At 41.4% G+C, this 22,430-nt stretch overlaps 1 protein-coding gene across 8 annotated transcripts in view; it reads right to left on the minus strand.

The window, feature by feature from the left end:
* Window positions 1-22,430, minus strand: part of ANKRD26 (ankyrin repeat domain containing 26) — a 78,741-nt gene that overhangs the window by 33,333 nt on the left and 22,978 nt on the right. For 3 of the 8 annotated variants that reach the window (XM_075550379.1, XM_075550380.1, XM_075550375.1), the window contains exons 13-22: window positions 20,213-20,300; window positions 17,642-17,740; window positions 17,013-17,041; window positions 16,843-16,906; window positions 14,723-14,793; window positions 12,167-12,330; window positions 7,306-7,479; window positions 5,219-5,252; window positions 4,825-4,951; window positions 948-1,161 (exon numbers count right to left, since the gene is read on the minus strand). In XM_075550379.1, coding sequence (XP_075406494.1) covers window positions 948-1,161; window positions 4,825-4,951; window positions 5,219-5,252; window positions 7,306-7,479; window positions 12,167-12,330; window positions 14,723-14,793; window positions 16,843-16,906; window positions 17,013-17,041; window positions 17,642-17,740; window positions 20,213-20,300 — 1,064 coding nt within the window. The remainder of the gene's footprint in view (window positions 1-947; window positions 1,162-4,824; window positions 4,952-5,218; window positions 5,253-7,305; window positions 7,480-12,166; window positions 12,331-14,722; window positions 14,794-16,842; window positions 16,907-17,012; window positions 17,042-17,641; window positions 17,741-20,212; window positions 20,301-22,430) is intronic. The other 5 variants (XM_075550377.1, XM_075550378.1, XM_075550382.1 and 2 more) reach the window with 5 other exon arrangements.

Here is a 22,430-nt window from a genome sequence, read left to right on the forward strand (position 1 = left end):
TTCTGTTTGTTCTGCTCGCAGGGTTGTTATGAGTTGGAACCTCACACCAAGTTTATAAATGCACGAGAGACAAAATTGATTAAGAATATAACCTTTCTTTCAGTGCATTTTTCTTAACACATATATGCATATTGTAATAAAATCTCACGCCAGCAGAGGTGGTCTAAGATATATTAACCTGTACGTTTTTGTCCTTCTCCTTTCATAACAATTAAAGCCATCCTATCTTGTTGACAGGATCTATATTAATTCATCTATAATTAATTAATGAAATAATAAAGGTTAACATGTGCTTTCAACCTAGAACTTTGAATGAACTTCATCTACATATGGAGAGCACTACAGAACAGTTCTATGTCCTATGAGGTCACTGTGAACCATGAAACTAGATGACAAAAGTTTATGTGTGAGAAAGAAGCTTGATAAAATAATAATAACTTTAATTTACTCTTCTTTCTAGGTATGTTAAGAGCAAAACTTCATACATGTAAAAAAATGGTTTTAGTTTGAGAAGTCATTTGGTACTCCATTGATGGAAATCTTATAATAAATGTTCTGAAAACATTTTTAAATCTATTTTTTAAAGTTCTTATATTAATCAATTAATTTTGTATTGAATATTTTATTCAAAGTAAATAACCAGAAATATACAAAATAAGTAGCAGTATTGAAGAAGCGTGAAAAAATATTGATTTGCTAAACTACTACTGAGATTCACATACAGTGGATTTTCATATGGCCATTAAAATTACGGTTTGGAAAATATATACTTAATTAGTAGTAGTCTTAAGGATTTGCTATATTCCAAGAATTTCACACTCCAGAGGACTAAGGATTTCGCTCCCCTACAAAATCCCAGAAAGCAAGTTAGCAATGATAAAAGTTTTACTTATCTATTGTGTAATACTAAGTAATCCATACATTTCTGTGAAATCAAAATTTTATACCTCAAATTGCTGAGTTCTTGTTCCCATTCCATTTTTTCATTCTCCAACTCTACTTTTATTTCCTTTGTTTCTGTTAGCTCCGTTTGTAGTGCACAAAACTTAGTTTCCATTTGTTTCATTCTTCTGGTAAGTAGTGTACAGTGATTTTTTTTAAGTTCGATTACTCGTTCATAGGAAAGAATTGCATCCTGAATTCTCAACAGATTAAGGGAATCTGTCCACGGGGAAAATGAAGATAAAGGTAATATAGGTGAGTAATTTTTGTATACGAAGGGCTACGCTGTTTCACATTCACTTATTCACACATTGCACATCTATGTACACATGGTGCCCACAATATGTGAACTGTTATACTAAATTATGCAGCTAAAACAGACATGACACCTGGCTCCTGATGAGCTCAAAGTCGACTGCAGGAGAAAAGCAAATACAATGATAACTATCAATTCATATAGATGCTCTTAGAAGGCAGAGTTCTATCCTTATACAAGAACCCGTGCTTCAGAAACACCAGGGAAGCTTTCCTGAGCACGTCACGGCTATGCTGAGAGCCAGAAGAGGAGCAGGAAGTGCTGAGCAAAGAGGGAGCATGTGGCCCAGCTTTACTGCAGCCAGCTTCCGGCTGACATGGGCTAGCAGGTATTGACTTACCTTCCCACCTGGAAGCGGCCAGAAAGAAAACAAAGATACATTCTTCAGTGTTTTTCAAAACGTCAGGCAATGAAGGGACAACGACCCTTGAAAGGCAGAAAATGAAGTAAGCCTGAAGGGTGCCCAGTGCACGGCCCTTATTTAGAGAGTGTCCAGGCTGACACAGGAGGAAGGAAGTGAGGTGGAGTCCAGATGACCACCCGAGTGGGAGGAACGAAGTGGAGCGTCCGTGGCAACCCGTGTAGATAGAGATCACAGGTTACGACACTGGGGACCAGAGAGCAGTACATAGTGAGAACCTCGGGCGAGGCCCCTTGGCCACTGAGAGGGTAATCAACAGTGCAGGAGTACGAAGAAACTATCTGAGGCTTTTGGAAAATAAAAATATTTTGGAAGATTAGAGGAACTGGTGCCTGGTGTTCACCGAGGGCCAAGGAAGTGTCTGTTTCCACTAGCTACCCAGAAGCACTCTCTGCATTCACACAGGACACTGAGGCGAGTAGGCAGAAAGTTCTGCCTCAGTGGTGAGGGATAATTAGCCCTGGACCAAATGCTGCACGCAATCTGCCCACCAAATGATAAAAGCTGGAAGGATGAAAGTGTCTGCTTCCACAAAAGTTCTACTCTGTCCTACAGCGCTGCTCGGAGTCTGACATGACTTCAAGGGCAGCGGCTTTTGAATGGTAAAATCAGTAAATGCTGGCATCCAATCACAGTTTACTAAGTACACAGAGAGGCAGGAGGAGGAACGAACACACACACACACACACACACACACACAGCGAGAGAGAATGAGAAGAGTGACCAATTGAACCTGACCCAGAACTATCGTGAGTGTCAGAATTACAAGAGAAGACTATTAAGTTATAATAACTGTATTCTATCTTTAAAAAAATCTTCAAGTCGAGCTAGAAGAAATATGCAAATCATAGTGTCACAGATAAAAAATGTACTGTATGGGAACAAAAACTGATTGGACATTGCAAAAGAAAATAGTAGTAAATGGGAAATAACAATATTGAAGCAGCTGATAGACACGTTCCCAAAGAGGTGGGAAAGGAGATAGGAAATAAAATTTTAAAGAAAAAATACCCCCAAATATTCCAAACTTAACAAAAACTGTCATCCCACAGATCTAGTGAGCTCAACAAGAGAGGGGACAAAAAGACACGTTGCCTACTGAGGTACAAAGGTAATGAGGTTCTGTCAAAAAACGCGTGCTTTCCTTCCCGACCCAATCGCTGAGGACACACGTGTGCACAAGCAAATGTGGAGAAAGCTGATGATGCCCATCTATCAAAAGATACAGCGTCTGGGGTCTTAAAGGCATGAAGGTAAACGAGTGGCCATCTAGCTCAGAAGCAACAAAGCCCACATGGAAGAAGCACACCAGCCTGTGTGACCACAAGGTGTCGAAGGGATCAGTCATCAGGCATCAAGGAACAAAAACTCAAATCATTCTCAAAGAGGGGGAGTGCAGCTTGGGGTCCAAAAGCCCATCTGTAGGTAACTGGACATCCCCTTACAGAAGGGTCGTGGGGGAGGAGACGAGCCAGACAGGGTGCAATGTAGCAACAATGAAATATACAAATCCAGCTTGACCAGAGGATGTACACTGGTAGATAGGAACTGAAAACACAGGGAATCCAGGAGAGATGATCCCTTCAGGACCAGAGGTAAGAGTGTTGATACTGGGAGGGTGGAAGGAAAACTGGGGGGAAAAGGGGAAACCGATTACAGGGATCTACATATAACCTCCTCCCTGGGAGATGGACAACAGAAAACTGGGTGAAGGGAGACATTGGCTAGTGTATGAGATGACAAAATAATAATAATTTATAAATCATCAAGGGTTTATAAGGGAATGGGGAGCGGGGAGGGAGGGGGAAAATGAGGAGCTGATACCAAGGTTTAAAATAGAAAGCAAATATTTTGAGAATGATGAGGGCAAAAAATGTACAAATGTGCTTGACATATAATGGATGTATGGATTGTGATGAGAGTGGTATGAACCCCCAATAAAATGATTTTTTAAATGTGTGCTTTATCATGGCCATTCTACCTCACTGCAGCTGCTGAAAACAAAAAGCTCTTGCCGACAAAAGGTATATGGAACAATGAAAGTAGATGTACACAACTACTGCCCAAGTTTTGTTTTGTTTTTTTAAAACGTTTTATTAGGGGCTCATACAACTCTTATCACAGTCCATACATATGCATACATCAATTGTATAAAGCATATCCATACATTCCCGCCCCAATCATTCTCTAAGCATTTGCTCTCCACTTAAGCCCTTTGCATCAGGTCCTCTTTTTTTTTTCCCCTCCCTTCCCGCTCCCCCCTCCCTCATGTGCCCTTTGTAATTTATACATCGTTATTTTGTCGTATCTTGCTCTATCGGAGTCTCCCTTCCCCCCTTTCTCTGCCGTCCCTCTCCCAGGGAGGAGGTCACATGTGGATCCTTGTAATCAGTTCCCCCTTTCCAACCCACTCACCCTACACTCTCCCAGCATCGCCCCTCACACCCTTGGTCCTGAAGGTATCATTCACCCTGGATTCCCTGTGTCTCCAGCCCTCATATGTACCAGTGTACAACCTCTGCCCTATCCAGCCCTGCAAGGTAGAATTCGGATCATGGTAGTTGGGGGGAGGAAGCCTCCAGGATCTGGGGGAAAGCTGTGCTCTTCATCGGTACTACCTCACACCCTGACTGACTCATCTCCTCTCCTAAACCCCTCTGTGAGGGGATCTCCAGTGGCCGACACTTGGGCCTTGGGTATCCACTCTGCACTTCCCCCTTCATTCAATATGGTATATATATATACACACACACACATATACTGCCCAAGTTTTTAAAGGAGAACGTGACATGCTCGTATCTGAAACTTTAAAAAGATCTCATCGTCATGGCAGCCACATCGACCGTGACTTAGGGAGGCAGAGAAAAGAGGTCTGAGGTGACTGCAGTATTCTAAGCAGAGAGGAAAAGCAAAGGAGACAAAACGGCTGGCAGCACCATGAACAGGGAGGAAAGGACAGCGGAAATGCACGGAGCGCCTCAGCTCAGCGCGCATGGCAGCTCTCGCGGCAATTTCAAGTGGACGCGTTTCTGAGATGGGCAGCCTGGTATTAACCCATCGCTGGTCTAAGCTGCAGCGCTGGACAAGTGTGCGTGCAAGACTGCAGGGAGAGGTAAAAGACTTTGCAACTGGAGAGCGCTCTTACCGGTACAGCTCAAGGCAAGTTGCTCCAGCAGCGTCACCGAGTTAGGGAGCACACAGTCCTCTGAGGCCGCTTCAGAGGTCAGAGACCAGCAATCATTGTCATTCACAGGATCCATTTTCTTTGAGACCTATGAAATAAGTAAGTAACCGAATGCTCCCAAAATATTTATACTACACACTAAATTTAGAGAGGTAGCAAATATCTACTTTTTTATAAGAGCAGAATCAAACTTTCTGTACTTTTTGAAGTAACTGATTTTTATCAAAAATGTTATCAATGTCTACTGTTTCTATATCACCTTTTCAAATTAAACATTATTTTTCATTTTACCCTTAATAAATGCATTTTGTTCAGCTACAGAACAATACTTTTAGTAATTTACTTTGTACAGTACCTTGGTGTTATTATCAGATGTTTTCTTTGCAGGCCTATAAGACAAAGTATTATTTTTAGGCAGATATTTGATAAGTAAAATACAAGTAATTATTATTATATTATATAATACAAGTAAAATACTTAGTATTTTACTAAGTAATATATCAAGCTATTGCTTTCAATATAAAATTCCTGCATTTAGAGCTTATTTCTCTTGTTCATAAGAAAGTTGATGGGTTATTTAAAATATGCTATCCAATCTTCTACAATGAGAACTGAAGTATAAATAGAAAGAGTAATATTAAAGGAAAAGGAAAATATGATTAATATCATCACCACAGAAAGCCTTAGATTAAGATCTAGCTTTCTGACAAACAGAAGAAAAACCATACTATAATTTACAAGATTTGATAGGAAAAAAATGTCAGGTTGTTTTTTTGTTGCTGCCTACAGTAAAAGCAAGCTTTTGCTGGTGCTAAGTCCTATTTGGAAATGATTACTTAAGTTATTAAGTGGAGCTTTTCTCTTTCTATTAAGAAACTCTCTAATAATGATGCCCTTAGTCGGCTTTTAGAGGGCTTCACTGTGCACTGTTCTAAGCCCAATGTCCCATGTCTTATTTCGATTCTCATGATAATTCTATGAAAATAGTCAGTATTTTACCAAAGAGGAATCAGGCACAGAGAGGCTGAGCCAGACAGCTCAACAGAAAAAGCAGGACCCTAGCCCAAGAGCTCTAGCTCCCAAACATGACTTTCATAAAAATGCTGTTAGAGTAATAATTATTTTTAAGTAGCAGATAGAAAATGAAGCTAAATTATTACTCCATCTCTGGTTATAATTAGAAATATTAACTTCAGAATCCTGAAAATAAATATTTTTAATAAAAAGACTTTATAACTAGGTAAAATTAAAAACCATTTTCATAAACGCTTTCAATTTTCAGAAGAAACTCATGACCAAGCGCTCCCTCATTCAGTGGTCAATTCACGCATTCGGCAAATACTGCGCATAGATTACGTTAATGACAGGTACGAGGGACCTTCTCATTGTACTTTGGAACTTTGAAATCCACAAATAATTTATAATAGATTGCTCTCAGAGGCTAAATAACAATTAAGTTGATATAACCTGTTATTTCAGAGTACCTTTATAAAAATCACAATCATTCAGAATGATTCTGTCAGGGGGGTACAAACATCAAAGAATCAAGGAATGATTAAATTCTATGGCCAACATGCTTGTATGCGTAGGATAACATATTCTAAATTCTATTTGATAATTTAGTTTTAAATCATCTGAATATCCAATTATCCGAGGATATGCCATTCTGAACTTCTTACCAACAATCTATATACATGGAGGATACAAAAATTTGTGGAAAAATTCCATTATCTTCCATTCCATTTTTACACCAACTCTTTGAAGCCCCATTATATGTAAAAAGAAAAGAAAAACAGAGGGCAGGACCAAAAGATATTAATTGTTAGAAATTAAAATATATACACACACAACTATATATGTATAACCAGAACTAGTAAATCTTTCAAGGGTAATGCAGCTAACAGCAATGAATACAAGAAAGAAGACGATGTTCCAGAATTGACTGTGGTGAGGCACTCTCCTACTGTGATTCAGCTATTACACTGTGTGTGAGTTATCTGCCAGTAAAACTATTAAAAAGAAGCAATAATATCAGCAAGCTTTCTGGAAATACAAACAAAACTAAACCTGATAAGCATGTCCTCAACTGAATCTCATCAGCCTGCACTCAAATAGCTCCCATTTTAAAATAAAATAAAACAGAAAATATGCTCTCTTAAATCCTGTCTCGTTCCGTTATCACCCAATTCTCTCCAGCCTGTCCTCACAAGTATATCCGCAAGTGCCAAGCGCCGGGGGCTTCCAAGTCCGCCAGGCACTGAGCATGCGCAGTGGGCTTCCATGTCCACCAGGCACTGAGCATGCTCCTTATCAGTAGTCACTTGTTCTCATTTCAGTGAACCTTTCACCAGCACTTGAAATCATTTGTAATTTTTTCTGTTTTATTTCCATTACAGGGACAAGCATTCCTTCGTGGGAAAATACAGAATTCATATTGTTTACCTTGCTTCCTCCTGATCAGTTTCGCTGAAACTGCTGTCAGGAGTGTTCACTTCTGGAAGAACACCACATAGCGCATTAGCCTTCTCCACCACTGGTGCAACTGCAGATGAGGTTGGGGTCCACTTTTGACTTTCATATTTCCTTACTTCCAACATAGGCAAGTCAAGACTACTACTTAAAAAAACCCACAAAAGACACACAATGTTTTCTAATTACTCGGACAAAGTATTCATGCAAAAAATGCAAACATGAGCAATTTACTAAAGTGACATCCAGAAGACCAACAATCAAACGAGGAAATGCTAGCGTCCATGCGCTACAAGAGCAATGCAAATCAAAACGATGAGCTAGCACCTCACATTGACACGGTAACAAAATTTAAAATCATAAATAAATGCCGGAGAAGATGTAGACAGACTGGAATGCTCCTACACTCCTGGTGCGATTGCAGAATTGTATGGCTACGATGGAAAACAGTCTGTCGCGTCCTTAAGCAAATACAAATGATTTATGCTCCTGTGACCCCTCTACTGGGTATACACCCTAAAGAAATAATGAACAACACACACACACACAAACACGTGCGCGCACATATAGGCACACCCATGTCTACTAAAGCAAGAAGGAAACAATCAAACTCTGTATCTGCAGAGGAATGTGTGGCTGGACATTGATACATTCACACAATGGAATATCCTTACAAAAACAATGATGAGGCTGTCAAACATCTTATGACCTAGACAACATTATGCTCTGCAGATTAAATAGTTCATGGCTTCACTATGAACGGGGAAAAGAAGAAAACTGGATTTCAAAGCAGAGAAAAGACTATCGTGAGGCCGGGCTGGTGGGGCGAGGAGGGGAGAGACCAAAAGTACGGAGGGAAGGAGGGGAGGAAAATGAGGTAAAAAGATGGAGAAGAAGAAAGAGCCACGTACAAGGGGGATGCTATCGGGATGCCGTCATGCTTTTGATCCCACAGGCTGTGCAACTACATATAATATGTTTCTCTTCATATGTGTTAGATTCCACATAGAAAAGGGGAATAAATAATAATAGTAAGGATTTTTTTTAATTGAGAGAGAGAGAGAGAGAGAGGTGGGCCAGAGTCTTAAAAACCCTCTAGATTCCTTACCCATCAGGTCTCAATTCTGGACTGAGCAGTAATAAAAGGAGCAAAAGTAATATTGAAACGGACTTAAATTCTTTTGTGAGACACAAGCAAGTTTCAAACAAACAAACAGTTATGAAGTTCCAACTACACACAAAGAAACACACATTCCCTGCTCCAGAAGGCAAGTGGATATGCAACAACGATATATAAGGTAATTCAGAGTGGGTTTATGAGAACTGAAGATTTGAGTACAAGAAAGTCTGTAAAGAAGAGGCTCGCCTGGCAAAGTGCGAGGGCCCCATTCTACTGGGACATGAGAAAGCGAGCGCAGGCATCAGGCACATGTCATGTCTGTCAAGAAACTTGGGGTGCCCCAGGGAAGCGAGCAGTGAGAGAGGAGACAGAAAAGAAAAAGTGTGGAAAATTCTGATTGCTAAATTCAGAGTCTGCAGCTCACTGCCCACATGGATGCTCTCAGACAAAGAAGTAATCACTTTGATTTCAGCTCTCTTGGGTTTTGTCTTTTAAAGATGAGGGCAACTCCAGGAGCATTGCTCTAGAATCACAGGAACGTTTGCTTCACAAAAACCTCAAAGAGGGAAGTTTCTTGGCGCGTCCACATGTAGGTCTGCAGACATTTGGAGGTGGGGCATCTATCTCCCTAACCCTTCCCCAAAGAACCCCTTGGGCTTCGGTTGACGCGTGTGCACATGGCAGGTGCGGCAGCCTCAAGGTCTCACCTTGTTCCTTGACCCTCCGGTCACCTCCTCGACCCTCAAGTCCGTCTTGCAGTCCTGAGTGCGGCCCGGCAGCGGCCGCGTCGGCGGTTGGGGGGCTTCGGATCTCGCGCAGTGCCGCCTCGCCCACGGGTTTGTAACAGCGAGACGTGCCCACGGCGCCCGTTAAGGGGTGCCGTGACGGCCGGCGGCGTGCGCAGTGCGCGGTCACCTGCCTCCGGCCAAACGAACACCGGCGTCCACCGCTGCCCGCGGGAGAGTGGCATCATCGGGCGGAGCAAAGATACGCCTCCGGCCATCGACGGACCTTAGGTCTCGTACTCTTCCCCCTCGGGCGGTGCACGGAGACGGGACACGCTCTTGCTGAGCGAGGTCGGCCGAGATCGGGGCACCCGGGAGGGATGCTTTTTCCCATCCGAGTACCGCCTGCTCATTTCCCAAGCGTAGCAAGGGCTGTCTGGTGGGTCTTTTGCTGTGAGCCCCTAAGGTACTCAGCCGACGGCCCTGATTTTGCCCCATCAATCTGAATTTTGTCTCCCCAAACTCAAAGAATATTTGGGGTCCTTTGAAAATTCCCAAACTGCCATTTTGGCAATGACGTGAATAAAAAAAAAGCAGAATTCTTTGGGGAAGATGTCAACAACACCTTCCAAAGCATATAGACGTACAGGTGGCAGTAACACAGTTCATACAAATACGTTTCCTACAAAACAAAACGTGTGTGAATTGTTGAAAGTCTACGTGTCAAGTAGACCTTAACCCAATTCACCTTCAAAACTTAACAACGTGGACAGACCGAGAGTGGGGCCACGTCAAGAAACAATAGCTTCACACTTTAATATGATTGCTTAATAAAGCTTCCTGTGATTTTGTAAATATACTCTTTGATTGACTCTCATATTCTTATATAAATGCATGGCCCCTTTCTAAATACATAAACCATCAAAGACACTCCAAGTGTTGGAAGGAGTAACTGAAGGGGCAGAGATGCACTTGGAAGAAGAAGATGGATGCGACGCAGGCCGGTTTGAGGCAGAACATGAGCAGCTTCTTCGAGGTGCCCATCACTCCCCATCAGCTGTCCAAACAGAGATGACAAGTAGGCAGGCTGATGCTCAGGTCTGGGGACCACGGCTGCATAGACAGGGCAGGAAAAGTGGTGGGAACACTGCTCAAGGATCGAGCTTGAGACACTCAATGTTTAAAAGGGACGTGATGAAAATGCACCAGAAAAAGAGACTGAGCTGGAGCCCAGCAGACTGGAAAGGCAGGAGGAAGCCAGGTGGCTGAATGACATCCTGGCAGCCACGCAAATAAAGCGTTTGAAGAAGGAACAATTTCACATCTGATCATATACTGCTGGTTGCTTAGGTAGACGGAGGTTTTCAACAGGATCTTGCGTCAGCAGCTTTATGAGCACAGCCCCACAGCTAGTGTTAATTTGTTATTTATGGCTGATTTTGCTCTACAACCGAAGGTCCCTCAAAGCCTAGAGAATGTGCTATCTGGCCCTTTAGCATAAAAGTGTACACGTCCTTATACAGAAATGTTTAAGCTATTCAGAATCTCTTATGAATATTCAGATTACTTTGAGGAGGTAATAAATACATAGAAGCATCGATACATAGGAGCAAAAGCAAGATCTAATAACTAGCAATTTTTCTCATAACCAAGAAGAGTAACAATATAGCATGTAGCTTCACTTTACAACTGGATAGCTATTGGAAGTATGCTAACAGAAGCTTGTTTCAGATGTCATAAAGTCAAACGATTCAGATATATTTTAACTGCAAAACAATTTGTACACTAAAATGTACATCTTCCACAATATCTGCAGAGTACATTCCTTTAAGCATCTGAGAGCTTAATGATCTCATGATTGATGGATAGTTTTAAGAGTGCCTCCACCTTTTTGATATGACACTATAAATACCCTGTACCTATGAGTAACACATTTAAATAAATATCCTTAACCTGTATCTTAAATATAGACAAAAATTTCTTAAGTATCTATCATATTTTACAAGAGAACTTCAAAGAACATGTAGAAAATTTCCCTTATCTTAAACAGGAAGCAATAGGCAGAGAGGGTAGACAGGTTACTTGGGTGAAGGGAAGGCAGTATTCGATAAGAGGAAGAAGAGAGACTGGAGCAGGGAGAGGGGTCAGGACAAGCTACTGGAAGTGGAGATAAGTAGTTAAGTTGTTGGAAACAGTATTATTTGAAATGTAAAAAGAAAGAAAAAGAAATGTAAGGCCCTACCTTATTAACATTAAAAGTTTTTTAAAATGTCCCCTATCTTTTAATACCACTTTTCACAACCTCTTAGAAGCCTCCTCTCCTATGTTATATACCCCAAAATAAACCTGCTGCTATCAAGCTGATCACAATTCAGAGTGAACCTCAAGGACCGAGGAGACCTAGTGCCCTGGAGGTTTCCGTGGCTGCAATCTTACAGACGTAGACTGACTGCTAGGTCTTTTCTCCCAGAGAGCGGCTAGTAAAATTGAACTGCCGACCTTTGGGGTTGGCTGTCAAGCGATTAAACCACTGTGTCACCAGGGCTCCTTAGATATTGTATACTCAGTATCCCTAACATACACGTGTGTCTATACAAGTACACAGTTTTCTCAATGATCTAGACCCAGAAGCAAAACTGCTGGCTTAAAGAGATGCCGCATTTAAAATCCTTATCTACTACTAAATTACCTGCCAAAAATGAGCTTCCCATGTGACATGTCAGAGTATAAGAGAAGGCCCATTCTGTCGGATTTGCCATTGCGAGGTTATTACCGTTTCATAATAAAAAGGAAAATTAGTATTGTTTTAATAAAATATGATTTCAAAAAGTGCTTCAGCATTATGTTACTTTGCCCTTGTCTGATTATGAAGCAAGAGTTAACATCTCCAGTCACCTTGTAACATTTATCATAAACCCGGCCCCCCAAATATAATTTGTTTTATAGGAAAGTACCAACCCCCGGCTGTTAAATATGTCTGTAGACTTACCCATCAGAATCTTCATTCTCCTGAATAGGAAATCGTTTATTACCAGTTTCTTCACTCTTTCCTTTTTTAATTAAGCCCTCACCATCAAAGTCAGCAGCTAAATGAGGTGGGTCTTCGGGTCCTGTCAGTGCACTGCTTCGGAGTCTATCCCTTTCTTCTCGAGCCTTCAACGAAAGAATGTAACTGTCATTATTTCACTCAATTAAAAGAGCTTTGGTTTTTGTTAATCTTTCCCTTTGACTCTGAGATTACGTGTGATGATTTTAATCAATAACATATTTTTGTGTCCTTAATTGTATCACGACAGGTCACTGGAATATCGTAAACATCCTCTTCACTTCGGCTTAAATTAAAAAGGCAGGATTTCTGAAAGCTTCAGAGAGATCTTTCTGATTTTGCACTCTTCCTCATATCTACTATTCACTAACATTTTCAACCCACGTGCCCGGCAGGCACACAGGAATTAAGAAAAGAAGACGACACAAGTGTGTCCTCTCCTGCCCGGAACCTCTCCGCTTGACAGTCAGAAGTCCGCCCGGCTGAGGGGCAGCAGCACTGCAGGCTGCGCCCAGGGGCATGGCACTGCGGCTGCTGCACTACCCGCCCACGCCCACCTCTGCCTGCAATGCCTTTGACAAGTCTCCCTTCCTTCCCTTTCCCATTTGGGTCCTGTGTTCATCCCAGCACTGTACACAAGAGCGAGAAGCTGGACACAACCTAAATGCCCTCCGTGGAAGAATGGGTAAATAAACTTTGCTACATACACACAATGGAAGGCTATGAACTACCAGAGAATAACAATGAAATTGCAAAGTACTTCATGGCATGGGTGGACCAGGAAAACATTGTGCTGAGTAAAATTAATTAAAATTAAATTAACGACAAAATAGCAGATACTGTATGAGACCACTGTTACTAAAAGAAAAGTTAAAATGAAGATTTTTATAACAGAAGCATATTTTGGTGGCTGGAGGTGGGGAGGAGCACAAAGGAGGGAAGGGGAAACGAGAGGATGGAGGGGAGAAAGGTGCTACTTTGGATAAAGGGGAAGAGAGAGGTGGTATTCCAAGAGAGGGAGAAGAAGTCAAAGATGGAAGGCAGAGCAAGCTACCGAGGGATTGAGAAATCATTTCAATTGTTGAAAACACAATGGATGATTAGAAATGTAAACTCCAAAAGTGACAGAGGAAGAATTAGTTGATTGGTTTTCTTTTCAGATGTCATTCCTGTTGGGCTGCATGTTTTTACAACAACTCTGCCCTTCCACAAGTACGGACATTGGAAAATTAGAAAATAATTAAAATTTAACTCTTAAACTTTTAAATCTGTCTTACTGACTTGTAATTGAGAAGTGAAAACTAAAGTTTGAGAAAAAGATGAACCAGTAAACTTAATTTTGTCACTGTTTGAACTAAATGCAATTCATTACACAGCCAATCTAACAAAATACTTGTTTGGACGTGGCTGTTAATATTGCAAATGCTTTTTAGGTTTAAAAAATTGTGGCCTCATCATGCCTTAAATTGTGAGCCCCTACATTGCACAGAAGGGTTTGCTGTTGATGTTTTTTTGCAGATTAGCAGCAGGAGAGTAGGAAAACTTAAAACCGTTAAGAGTCACAGTCAATTCATATAAATTAGAAAGAAAAGCAAATTCCTTATATTTTGATTCAAATGATATACTATGACCATGCTATGAACCTACATGGATTATCTGCATGAGTCTACTTCAAATATACCCCAATGTCCACTGCTGAGAGTGTATACAAAATTTAAACAATGGTATCTACTGATTTCCTATTGTATGCACTGAAGTGAGTAAGGTGGAAAGCCATTGTTTGTACCCGTAACACCAGCTGGCTCAGTCTGGCAGACTTGTTTTCATGCCCCCATTCATTCTCTTCCTGAAGGTACAGTTCTCAGCCAGTCACAGAGAGACCACAGGCCGAATAAATCTTTGACTTGGCATTCTACTCAGTGCCGTTGAGTCGATTCCGACCCACAGAATAAAACTACCTCTGTGGGTTCTCAAGACTGTACATCTTTTCAGGAGCAGAAAGCCTCAACTTTCTCCCACGGCATGGCTTGGTGGTTTTGAACTCCTGACCTTGCAGTTAACAGCCCAACACATAACGCGCTATGTCGCCACAGCTCCTGCCCTTGGCATTCGTGGTGGGCAATACAAAACTGCAAATTCTGAACCGCCGAGAGTGAATATATTCATTCTACACAAATCCAACTCAGTACTTATCAGCTTCCTAATCATGTGCTTCAATGTTTGAAGCTACCGTCATTAACATATGAAGTTATAAAAAAATGAAAGAAATAAACAATATTCAGAAGAAAACCTTTGTACCATTTCTAAGGATAAACCTTAAAATACTGCTATAATTTACTATAGATTCTAAGAAAAATTTAAGTTTTATATCTAGTCAAAATGCTTTATTAAATTGTATGACCTACAGTCTGCCAAAGACTAGTTCAAAAGATATTTGGACAATGGAATGATGTAAAGCAGAGAAAAGAACATAAAATCAAAACTTAAAAGTTCACGTACCTGTGACTCGTTATTTTTATGTTCATTGCATTTGTCCTTTCCCTTGGGACTCATTTTTAAGTCTACTTCTGCTGAAAAATAAATGTATTCAGTTAAAATATATTCTTAGGACAAATAGGTAAAAGTTTAACCTTTAAAAACATAGTTAGAAAATCACATTTTACATGAAAATTTAAATTAAGGTCAAACCCTTAGATTAGAGCTGGGTGAGGAGACTACCAGCAGCAGCCCAGTGACGTCTGGGAGATGAGCACGGGGAAGGTGGGGGAGAAAGAGGGAACCGATCACAATGATCTACATATAACACCCTCCCTGGGGTATGGAAAACAGAAAAGTGGGTGAAGGGAGCCATCGGATAGTGCAAGACATGAAAAATAATAATTTATAAATTATCAAGGGATCCTAACGGAGGGACGGTGTGGGATACAGAAGTATTTCTCCCAAGCTGTCTCCCCCAAATATATGCCAGACAGCTGCTTGGGAATGACTATACTTGGTCATCAGAAGTAGGTCAGGGGTTATTCTCCCTGAGAGCTATCAGCCATCTAGAGCAAGTAGTCACCACTGTTTATCCCACAACAAATAGGGCCCACTCCCTTCAGATAAGGATAATAGTTGTCTGTTTCCTTGTAGGAGACCCCTGAGGTCAAACCCTTCCATGGATGATCAAGGTTAGGTCGCCATCTTGAATCTGGGGTCTGCCCATCTTGTCACATGTATAACCCCAATCCCTCCCCTTCCTATTGCGTGTATGTCCCTAGACCACCCCTTCTGATTACTGTATTACTTATAGTACAGCCCCTTCCTGTGACGTATGTCCTCACCTGTAATTAGGGGGCTTGCACGTCCCCAGAGAATATAAAAGGGGCCGGGGCTACCATTAAACTCTCTCTCTCCCTCCACGTGGACCATCGAGTGGAGCTGAGGTGAGCATGCTACCATGAATTGTGACTGACTCCCATTTACTTCAATACTTCACTTCTATCTCTCATGCTCTCTGTAACTTTACTATGATCTTTACTTATTGTCGCTGTACAATTGCGCCTACCGGACCCGTAATGATGTGTTAGGGGCTGGCTTCCCCTGACAGGAGGGTAGGAGAGGGAGGGGAACAAATGAGGGGCTGATACCAAGGGCTCAAGTAGAAAGAACATGCTTTGAGAATGATGATGGCAACACATGTACAAATGTGCTTGACACCATGGATGGATGGATGGATGGACTGTGGTAAGAGTTGTACGAGCCCCCAATAAAATGAATTTTTTTTTAAATAAAAGAAATGAACACCGAGAGAAAAGAGCTAAATCTGGAGACAGGCAGAAGCCAGATTATGAAAGGCCCCATTGGCTTAGACATTAACATCTTTGATAGAGTGGCCCAGGGTCAGATTTCAATAATGCGGGAAGGGAGCATGAGAATCAAAGCAGAGAAGGAAACAGTGAAAAGTAAAGGTGAGACGAGTCTGAAAGGGAAGGTGTTTTCAGCAATGCGGGGAATATGAAATGAGGAATGCCAGGCATAGACTTATCTCGGAATCATCACCATCACGGAGATTTCAACTGATGGGACCCCACATGAGACAGAGTCCAGCTGTGCTCCAGAGTGCCCAGTGGCTAGAACCTCTGGACGCGGTCGCCAGGACCTTCAGGGTCACCAGGTGGACCACCAACCTCTCAGTTAGTGGGCAGAACTTGTGCCCCACAGATTTTAAGACTTAAAAAGATGGTTCTAAAGTATGATCTGAGAACCTCCGATCATAGGCTTTGCTTTTGGCAAAGGTCAAAATTCTAATAAGCATTTTAAAGTATTAGAAACAAAATTTCAGAGTCCCATTATTAACATCTGTGAATTTCTAAGAAATATAGACATGCCAAACTAAGATTTTTTAGGGGGTAGAAAGCATAAAATGGAAAAGTAAGGGTTCAGGCTTGCTGTGTTAAAGTCTTTTATGCAGCTAGAGATTTTTCAAACATGAATAACAGTGGTATATGAATGACTTATGGCAACTCTCTCAACTCAGTTTACCAAAAAATGGAATAAATTAGAAAGAAAGATCCTGTGAACATGTCAAACAGCTTAATGCACTTATTTCAAAGTTAAATTGGAGCTGTAACGTTTACCTGATTTGTATGTGTTTAAATCCTTGCTTGCTAACACTCCACGAGGAGAAGCAGTTTTGGTGGTCTAAAGGGATTTGAAATAAGAGGATTAACAAATAAGGAACATTTCATACAATCTATAGTTACTAACTGAAAGTAAAACTATGGACGTTTTATATAAAAGTTATTACCTGAAAATGCAGATTTTTCTTAGGAGAATCTAATGAGAAAATGGACATAATCAATTGCATGTAAATATAACAAAATCAATCACACATATTCATGTAGAATTAGTTATCAAACTGAAGTCTTATGCTTGACTGCAGACATGTTTGGCAGACATGTTTTGCATTTGCTGCTTGTTTTTGTTACAACAGAAAAACGAAAGAAATATGCATCCATCTTAAAACACTGAACAAATAATAGGAAGATAGGAATAACAAAACATGCCATTAAGATTTCAAAAGTGAGATTATGTTTCTGTCTGTAATTAAAGTGAGCAAGCTGACTGATGGGGAGAAAAGTGGTCTTCCATGAGGAGCGAATCATGACGCTGAGAACATCAAGCCAAAGCTGGCGGTAGCATGCAGGAAGCACGTCTCAAATGCAACCAGCAGAAGCAGCGCTGTCATTTTCCTCTCGTTATCATTTCCGTGTGCTTCGCTCTGGCCTGCACTGGAGGAAGGCACGCGGTTGGGAGGACAACCGAGTAGAATGCATGCTCCACTTCTCATCCGAGTAATACCATGTTATGACTTGATCAGCTTGAAAACCCGCTCCTAGGATAATAGTTCATAACAATCCTCATGCTATTCCGTACCCACGTGGGCTCCTGGTGCGCCTACATTTCTCGGATCCTCTAGTTTAGCCATCTTAGCGTTCCTCGGCGCACTCATGCAAGACGGTATGTAAAACACATCTAAGAAATAGTGGACAATAACATTCCAATATTGAAATACGGTTGTCAAAAAGGGGCAATTTTAATTACTGAAGGTTACATATCAAAAAAGAATGTTCGATATCAACGTTTAATATTTAAAAATAAGTGCTGTTTTCACTGACAATAGCAATTTTAGTATTCAAGGAAAGAATTCAACCATTTGTTTCTTTCTCAAATCACTCTGGTCACTTCACCCTACTTTCTCAAAGACTTTTATGAAAACAGAGGTTCAGCCAAAAAATGCTTCAATATTTCAATATTCAATTATTCTCATCTGTATAACTAACCCCAATGCCAAACACGAGTGGCTGAAGTCTAATCCAACTGCAGCACTCTCTCCTGCTTGCAGGGTTTTCTAGAGCAGAAGCAACCTAACTTTTCAGCGAGAACATACTGAAGTCAGAGAAGAACTCCATAAAGACTGCTTATCTAAAAGTGAATAAAGCAAATTCTGAGGTTCCTTTTGCATCAACTTCTTTCATTGTTCTTCTTCCCATTCACTGTTCTTCCCTTCAAGTGATCCCGAGATCTCTGATGCTCCTTTTTTTTCTTTATTTTTTAGCATTCTTAACATGAATTCTCCATTTCCTTTTTCAGTTGGATTACCAGTAGTACCTTTCGGGCTAAATTCCTATTTCATTATCTCTTGGCTCCTTCTCTCCACCATAAACGGCTCAGGAACAAAACAACGCCTTCCCTCAATAAGGCAGATGGAGACCACTATTCCACGACTCTTCTTCCAGACAGCCCTCAGCGCTAGGATCGTCTCACACTCATGCTACTCGGAGTGGGGTCTGAGGACCAGCAGCACAGGCAGCACTGGGAGCGTGTTAGAAATGAAGAACTCTGGGCTTACTGAGTCTGGTCTGTACTGTGTCAGCGTCCACTTTCCTTTACCTTAACTTAACCTTCTGGAATCTAACCTTGAGTTTCCTCCCTATCATGTCTGGTGAACTGAGAGTGTATTAAAAGCTATAAAGTTTATCAATGAAACTTTCATTGGACTTTAACTGTGGATTTGCTCTCTCCCAAACTAGAGGCTGCTTGTTTATTTGCTCAGTGTTCTTCTGTAGGTGGGGGGGCGGAGGGGGAGGTCAGATGCTCACAGGCATCCTGAGGGCGATCAACTGCCAGACTGCAAATAGACCCCACTCCCTGCTGTTAAGGACAATGGACGCCTGCAGCCATCTATTTGGTCCCTGTAGGTGGGGTTTACACCCTATTGATAATGGTTCCTATGGAGACCCAGAGAACAGGTCAAAGTTAAGCCGCCATCCTAAATCTAGGATCCGCCCATCTTGTCACATGTGTACCCCCAATCCCTCTTCTTCCTATTGCATGTATTTCCCTAGACCACCCCCTCTCATTACTGTATTGCCTATGGCACAGCCCCTTCTTGTGACATATGTCCTCACCTGTAATTGGGGGCTTGCATGTCCCCAGAGAATATAAAAAGCCTGGGCTAGCATTAAACTCTCTCTCTCCCTCCACGTGGACCATCAGGCAGGGCTGAGGTGAGCATGCTACTCTGAAATGTGACTGACTCCATTTATTTCAATACTTCACTTCTATCTCTCATGCTCTCTGTAACTCTACTATGATCTTCACTTATTGTGGTTGTACAATTGCGCCTACCGGATCCGTAATGACGTGTTAGGGCTGGCTTCCCCTGACATGTAGGCACATAGAATGCTGTCCTATGAAGTAGATGCATCTTCAGTACCAAGATCGCTTGACCACACCTACTTAAACTGGTCCATCTAGGTAAGAGTTCTGCATGATCAGTGCAGGAGTCCTGGGGGCAAGGTGATTATGAGTTGGGCTGCCATCTGTGAGGTGGGCAGTTCAAATCCATCAGCCCTTCCAGAGGGAGAAAGCCGGGGCTTTCTACTCCAGCAGAGACGCAGTCTCTGCGACTTCCAGGACCCTGGCATCTCCAGGGCCACTCCGAGTCGGCCTCCGCTGGATGGCAGTGAGCTGGGGGGATTGGGGGCCCCATCCTTAGTGGAGTCCCACTAAAGAAGATAGTAAAAGGAAAGCTACATCTCAACTTGCCTGAACTTGGAGGTGAATCTCCTTTTATGTTCTGTCCACCTAGGATCCCGTTCTTCCTTCTTCTAAAGAATCCGTTGATTTGACCGCCTTCTCCTAGGTGCCTGTTTCTTTCCCTCCATTTGCCCAGGGCTGGCTCTGTCCTTCTACGTGTCCCCTCTTACTCCTCTCTTCTTCCTTAATTACGTACTTCATAATTTGCAAATGAAATGAGCACTTTTCCTTCTTGGTGACACTCTTAAGTTAATCTGTTGCTGACACCTTCTTTAATCATCTACAACGCATCTCCCTCAGACTCCACTCCCCCATCTGGACACTTTCTGTTGGCGACTAGAATTTATCAGGACCCATGCTTACACAAGCATCTCTCAAATGACTTTGTATAAAATAGAATTTTACCTTGACTTTTTGATAAATCTTCTACTTTTACATCTGTAGTTGCAAATAAATCATCAACATGCTTCTGTGAAGGACTCTCGGGTATACTCTGTTAAAATTAATATCAACAATGGTAGTACAAAGATTGATTAATCACTTTATGATAGTGCTTATTTTAAAAGCAGTTACATTTAAAAATAAGAGACACATGTACTGAAAAGCTACACATTTAAATGACACCATCATTTTTGCTTCTAGATCATGTCTCACTTTCATCTTGAGTTAGGCATTAACTCTGTAAGCTGAGCTTGAAAGGTCAAGGAAAACATATTTACTTATAAAATACTGACTTATACATCTATTTCAAAAACAACTTCAAAGGAGCGGTTTGCATTCCTACCAAAAAGAGACTTAAAAAAACAACTATCTAAACAAATTATCTAACAAATATACTTGCTATAATACATATTCAAGAGTTCCAGTATTTCTAAATGACAGAATTTTTTAAAGTAAAATACCTGGCAAGATAAGGTACTGCACAGTGTTGTCACGCTGAACATGAACAGACGATCTTGGATACTCCTTGACATAGGTAAACATGGGTTGTAGGAACCTAACTATTTTCCATACCAAATAGGGACTAAGGAGCCACGACAAAAAAAATGTTGATGAAATTTTTACTGATAGAAAAAAAGCAAAATAAAATGATGGCCACGAAGAATTTTTTTATTCTGTAGGTTATAATTAAATCATACTAATTAATATGCTGTCAAGCTTTTTTCCAATTTTAGGAATATTTGAAAGAACAGTAAGTTTTCCATAAAAGGAGAATAATTTGAAAAGTACTAAGCATTGAAAATGTGACAGGCTCTTCTTAGTCATATTTTCCTTTTCTACCCAAAACAATAAAAATGATTAGGATGATGGCTACTCTACTTCCTACTTCCTGTCCTCCCAAAAAGCAGGAAGCAAACACTGAACAAGGCCGACAGGGCCTATTGTTCCCTCAGTGCAAACTACTCTCCCAAACCTTCACCAGACCCCACCTTCCCCTCTGATAAGTTAGGCAGCTGAAATGTTCACACAGATCGACTCTACCTCCCTAAAGCACCCCCACTGCCATCCACCCACTCCAAATTAACGACCCCCCAGTACTCACTAGGCAACCTAATAGTCTTCCTTTCCTTTATATGAGGCCTAGAATGACTTGCAATTGTTTGGTGTTTACTAATTGCCCTGTTCCTCCGACTACGGCATAAGCTCTGCATAAGCTCTGACCTTGATATTCAGTATCTAACTGCCGGGCACATGGTAGATATTTAACAAAGCTATTTAATTACAGTCAAACCATAAGGAAGGCCCCAAGTGCCAAACCACTGTCTAACTCAGCCAGTGAGTCCGCTGCCCATCCTAACTTCTTCCCTGGACACCAATGACATCTTATCATCTTCCGGGTTTGTTGGAATACTCAGTCCGTCACTATGGTAAGTCCACTGTGGCCACTGTGTCTCCCACTTGCATGGCATCCTTGATGGTTCCCCAGTGCTCTCCGTATTTGCTACCAGTTATTTATCACACACACTCAGGAGTTAGGGATTATTAGTAATATACTTATGTATAAGGTACAGTAAGCGATAATCGAGCATGTTCATTATTTCCCCCCCACGAGCCGATAGCTAATAGGTAGCAGAACATGGGCCTCACACTATGTTTCAACTTCGCTACAAGGCTTGTGACACTGGGACAGCTGCATGAATGGAAGAGAGTGCAGGCTCTTCCGACCACCTTCCGCAGTGGACTCCATGAATGCAGGGCATCATTGGCTTGTACCTACATACTACAACCAGCGATGCAAGAAGGGATTCAAGGCATTCTATCTAACTATCCCCAAAGTTATGAAAACACCACTAAAGCAGATGGTCTTGATTTCAGTCCAATGCAAGGCCAGTCACACACTCTTCCTTCACCCGCGTGTTCCCTGCAGAGCTTCTGGACCAGCACTTCCAGGTCCTAAGTATTACGTTTTCAAGTCCTAGTAGTTAAAAGTAAAACAAACAAAAAACTCCACAAAAGCATAGTACCACGTTTCTCTCTGGATTTCTCTAGTTTTTTTTATGCATCAGATCATACAAATAGATTGATCTGGAATCATTCTCTAATTTTTAGATGAAGTCAACTCCAAAATGCAAAGTGGACCTTAAAGCTTCTAAGCCGTGGCTTCGGGGTGTTATACTACTGT

Source organism: Tenrec ecaudatus, chromosome 5, assembly GCF_050624435.1.
Source record: "Tenrec ecaudatus isolate mTenEca1 chromosome 5, mTenEca1.hap1, whole genome shotgun sequence".
NCBI lineage: Eukaryota > Metazoa > Chordata > Mammalia > Afrosoricida > Tenrecidae > Tenrec > Tenrec ecaudatus.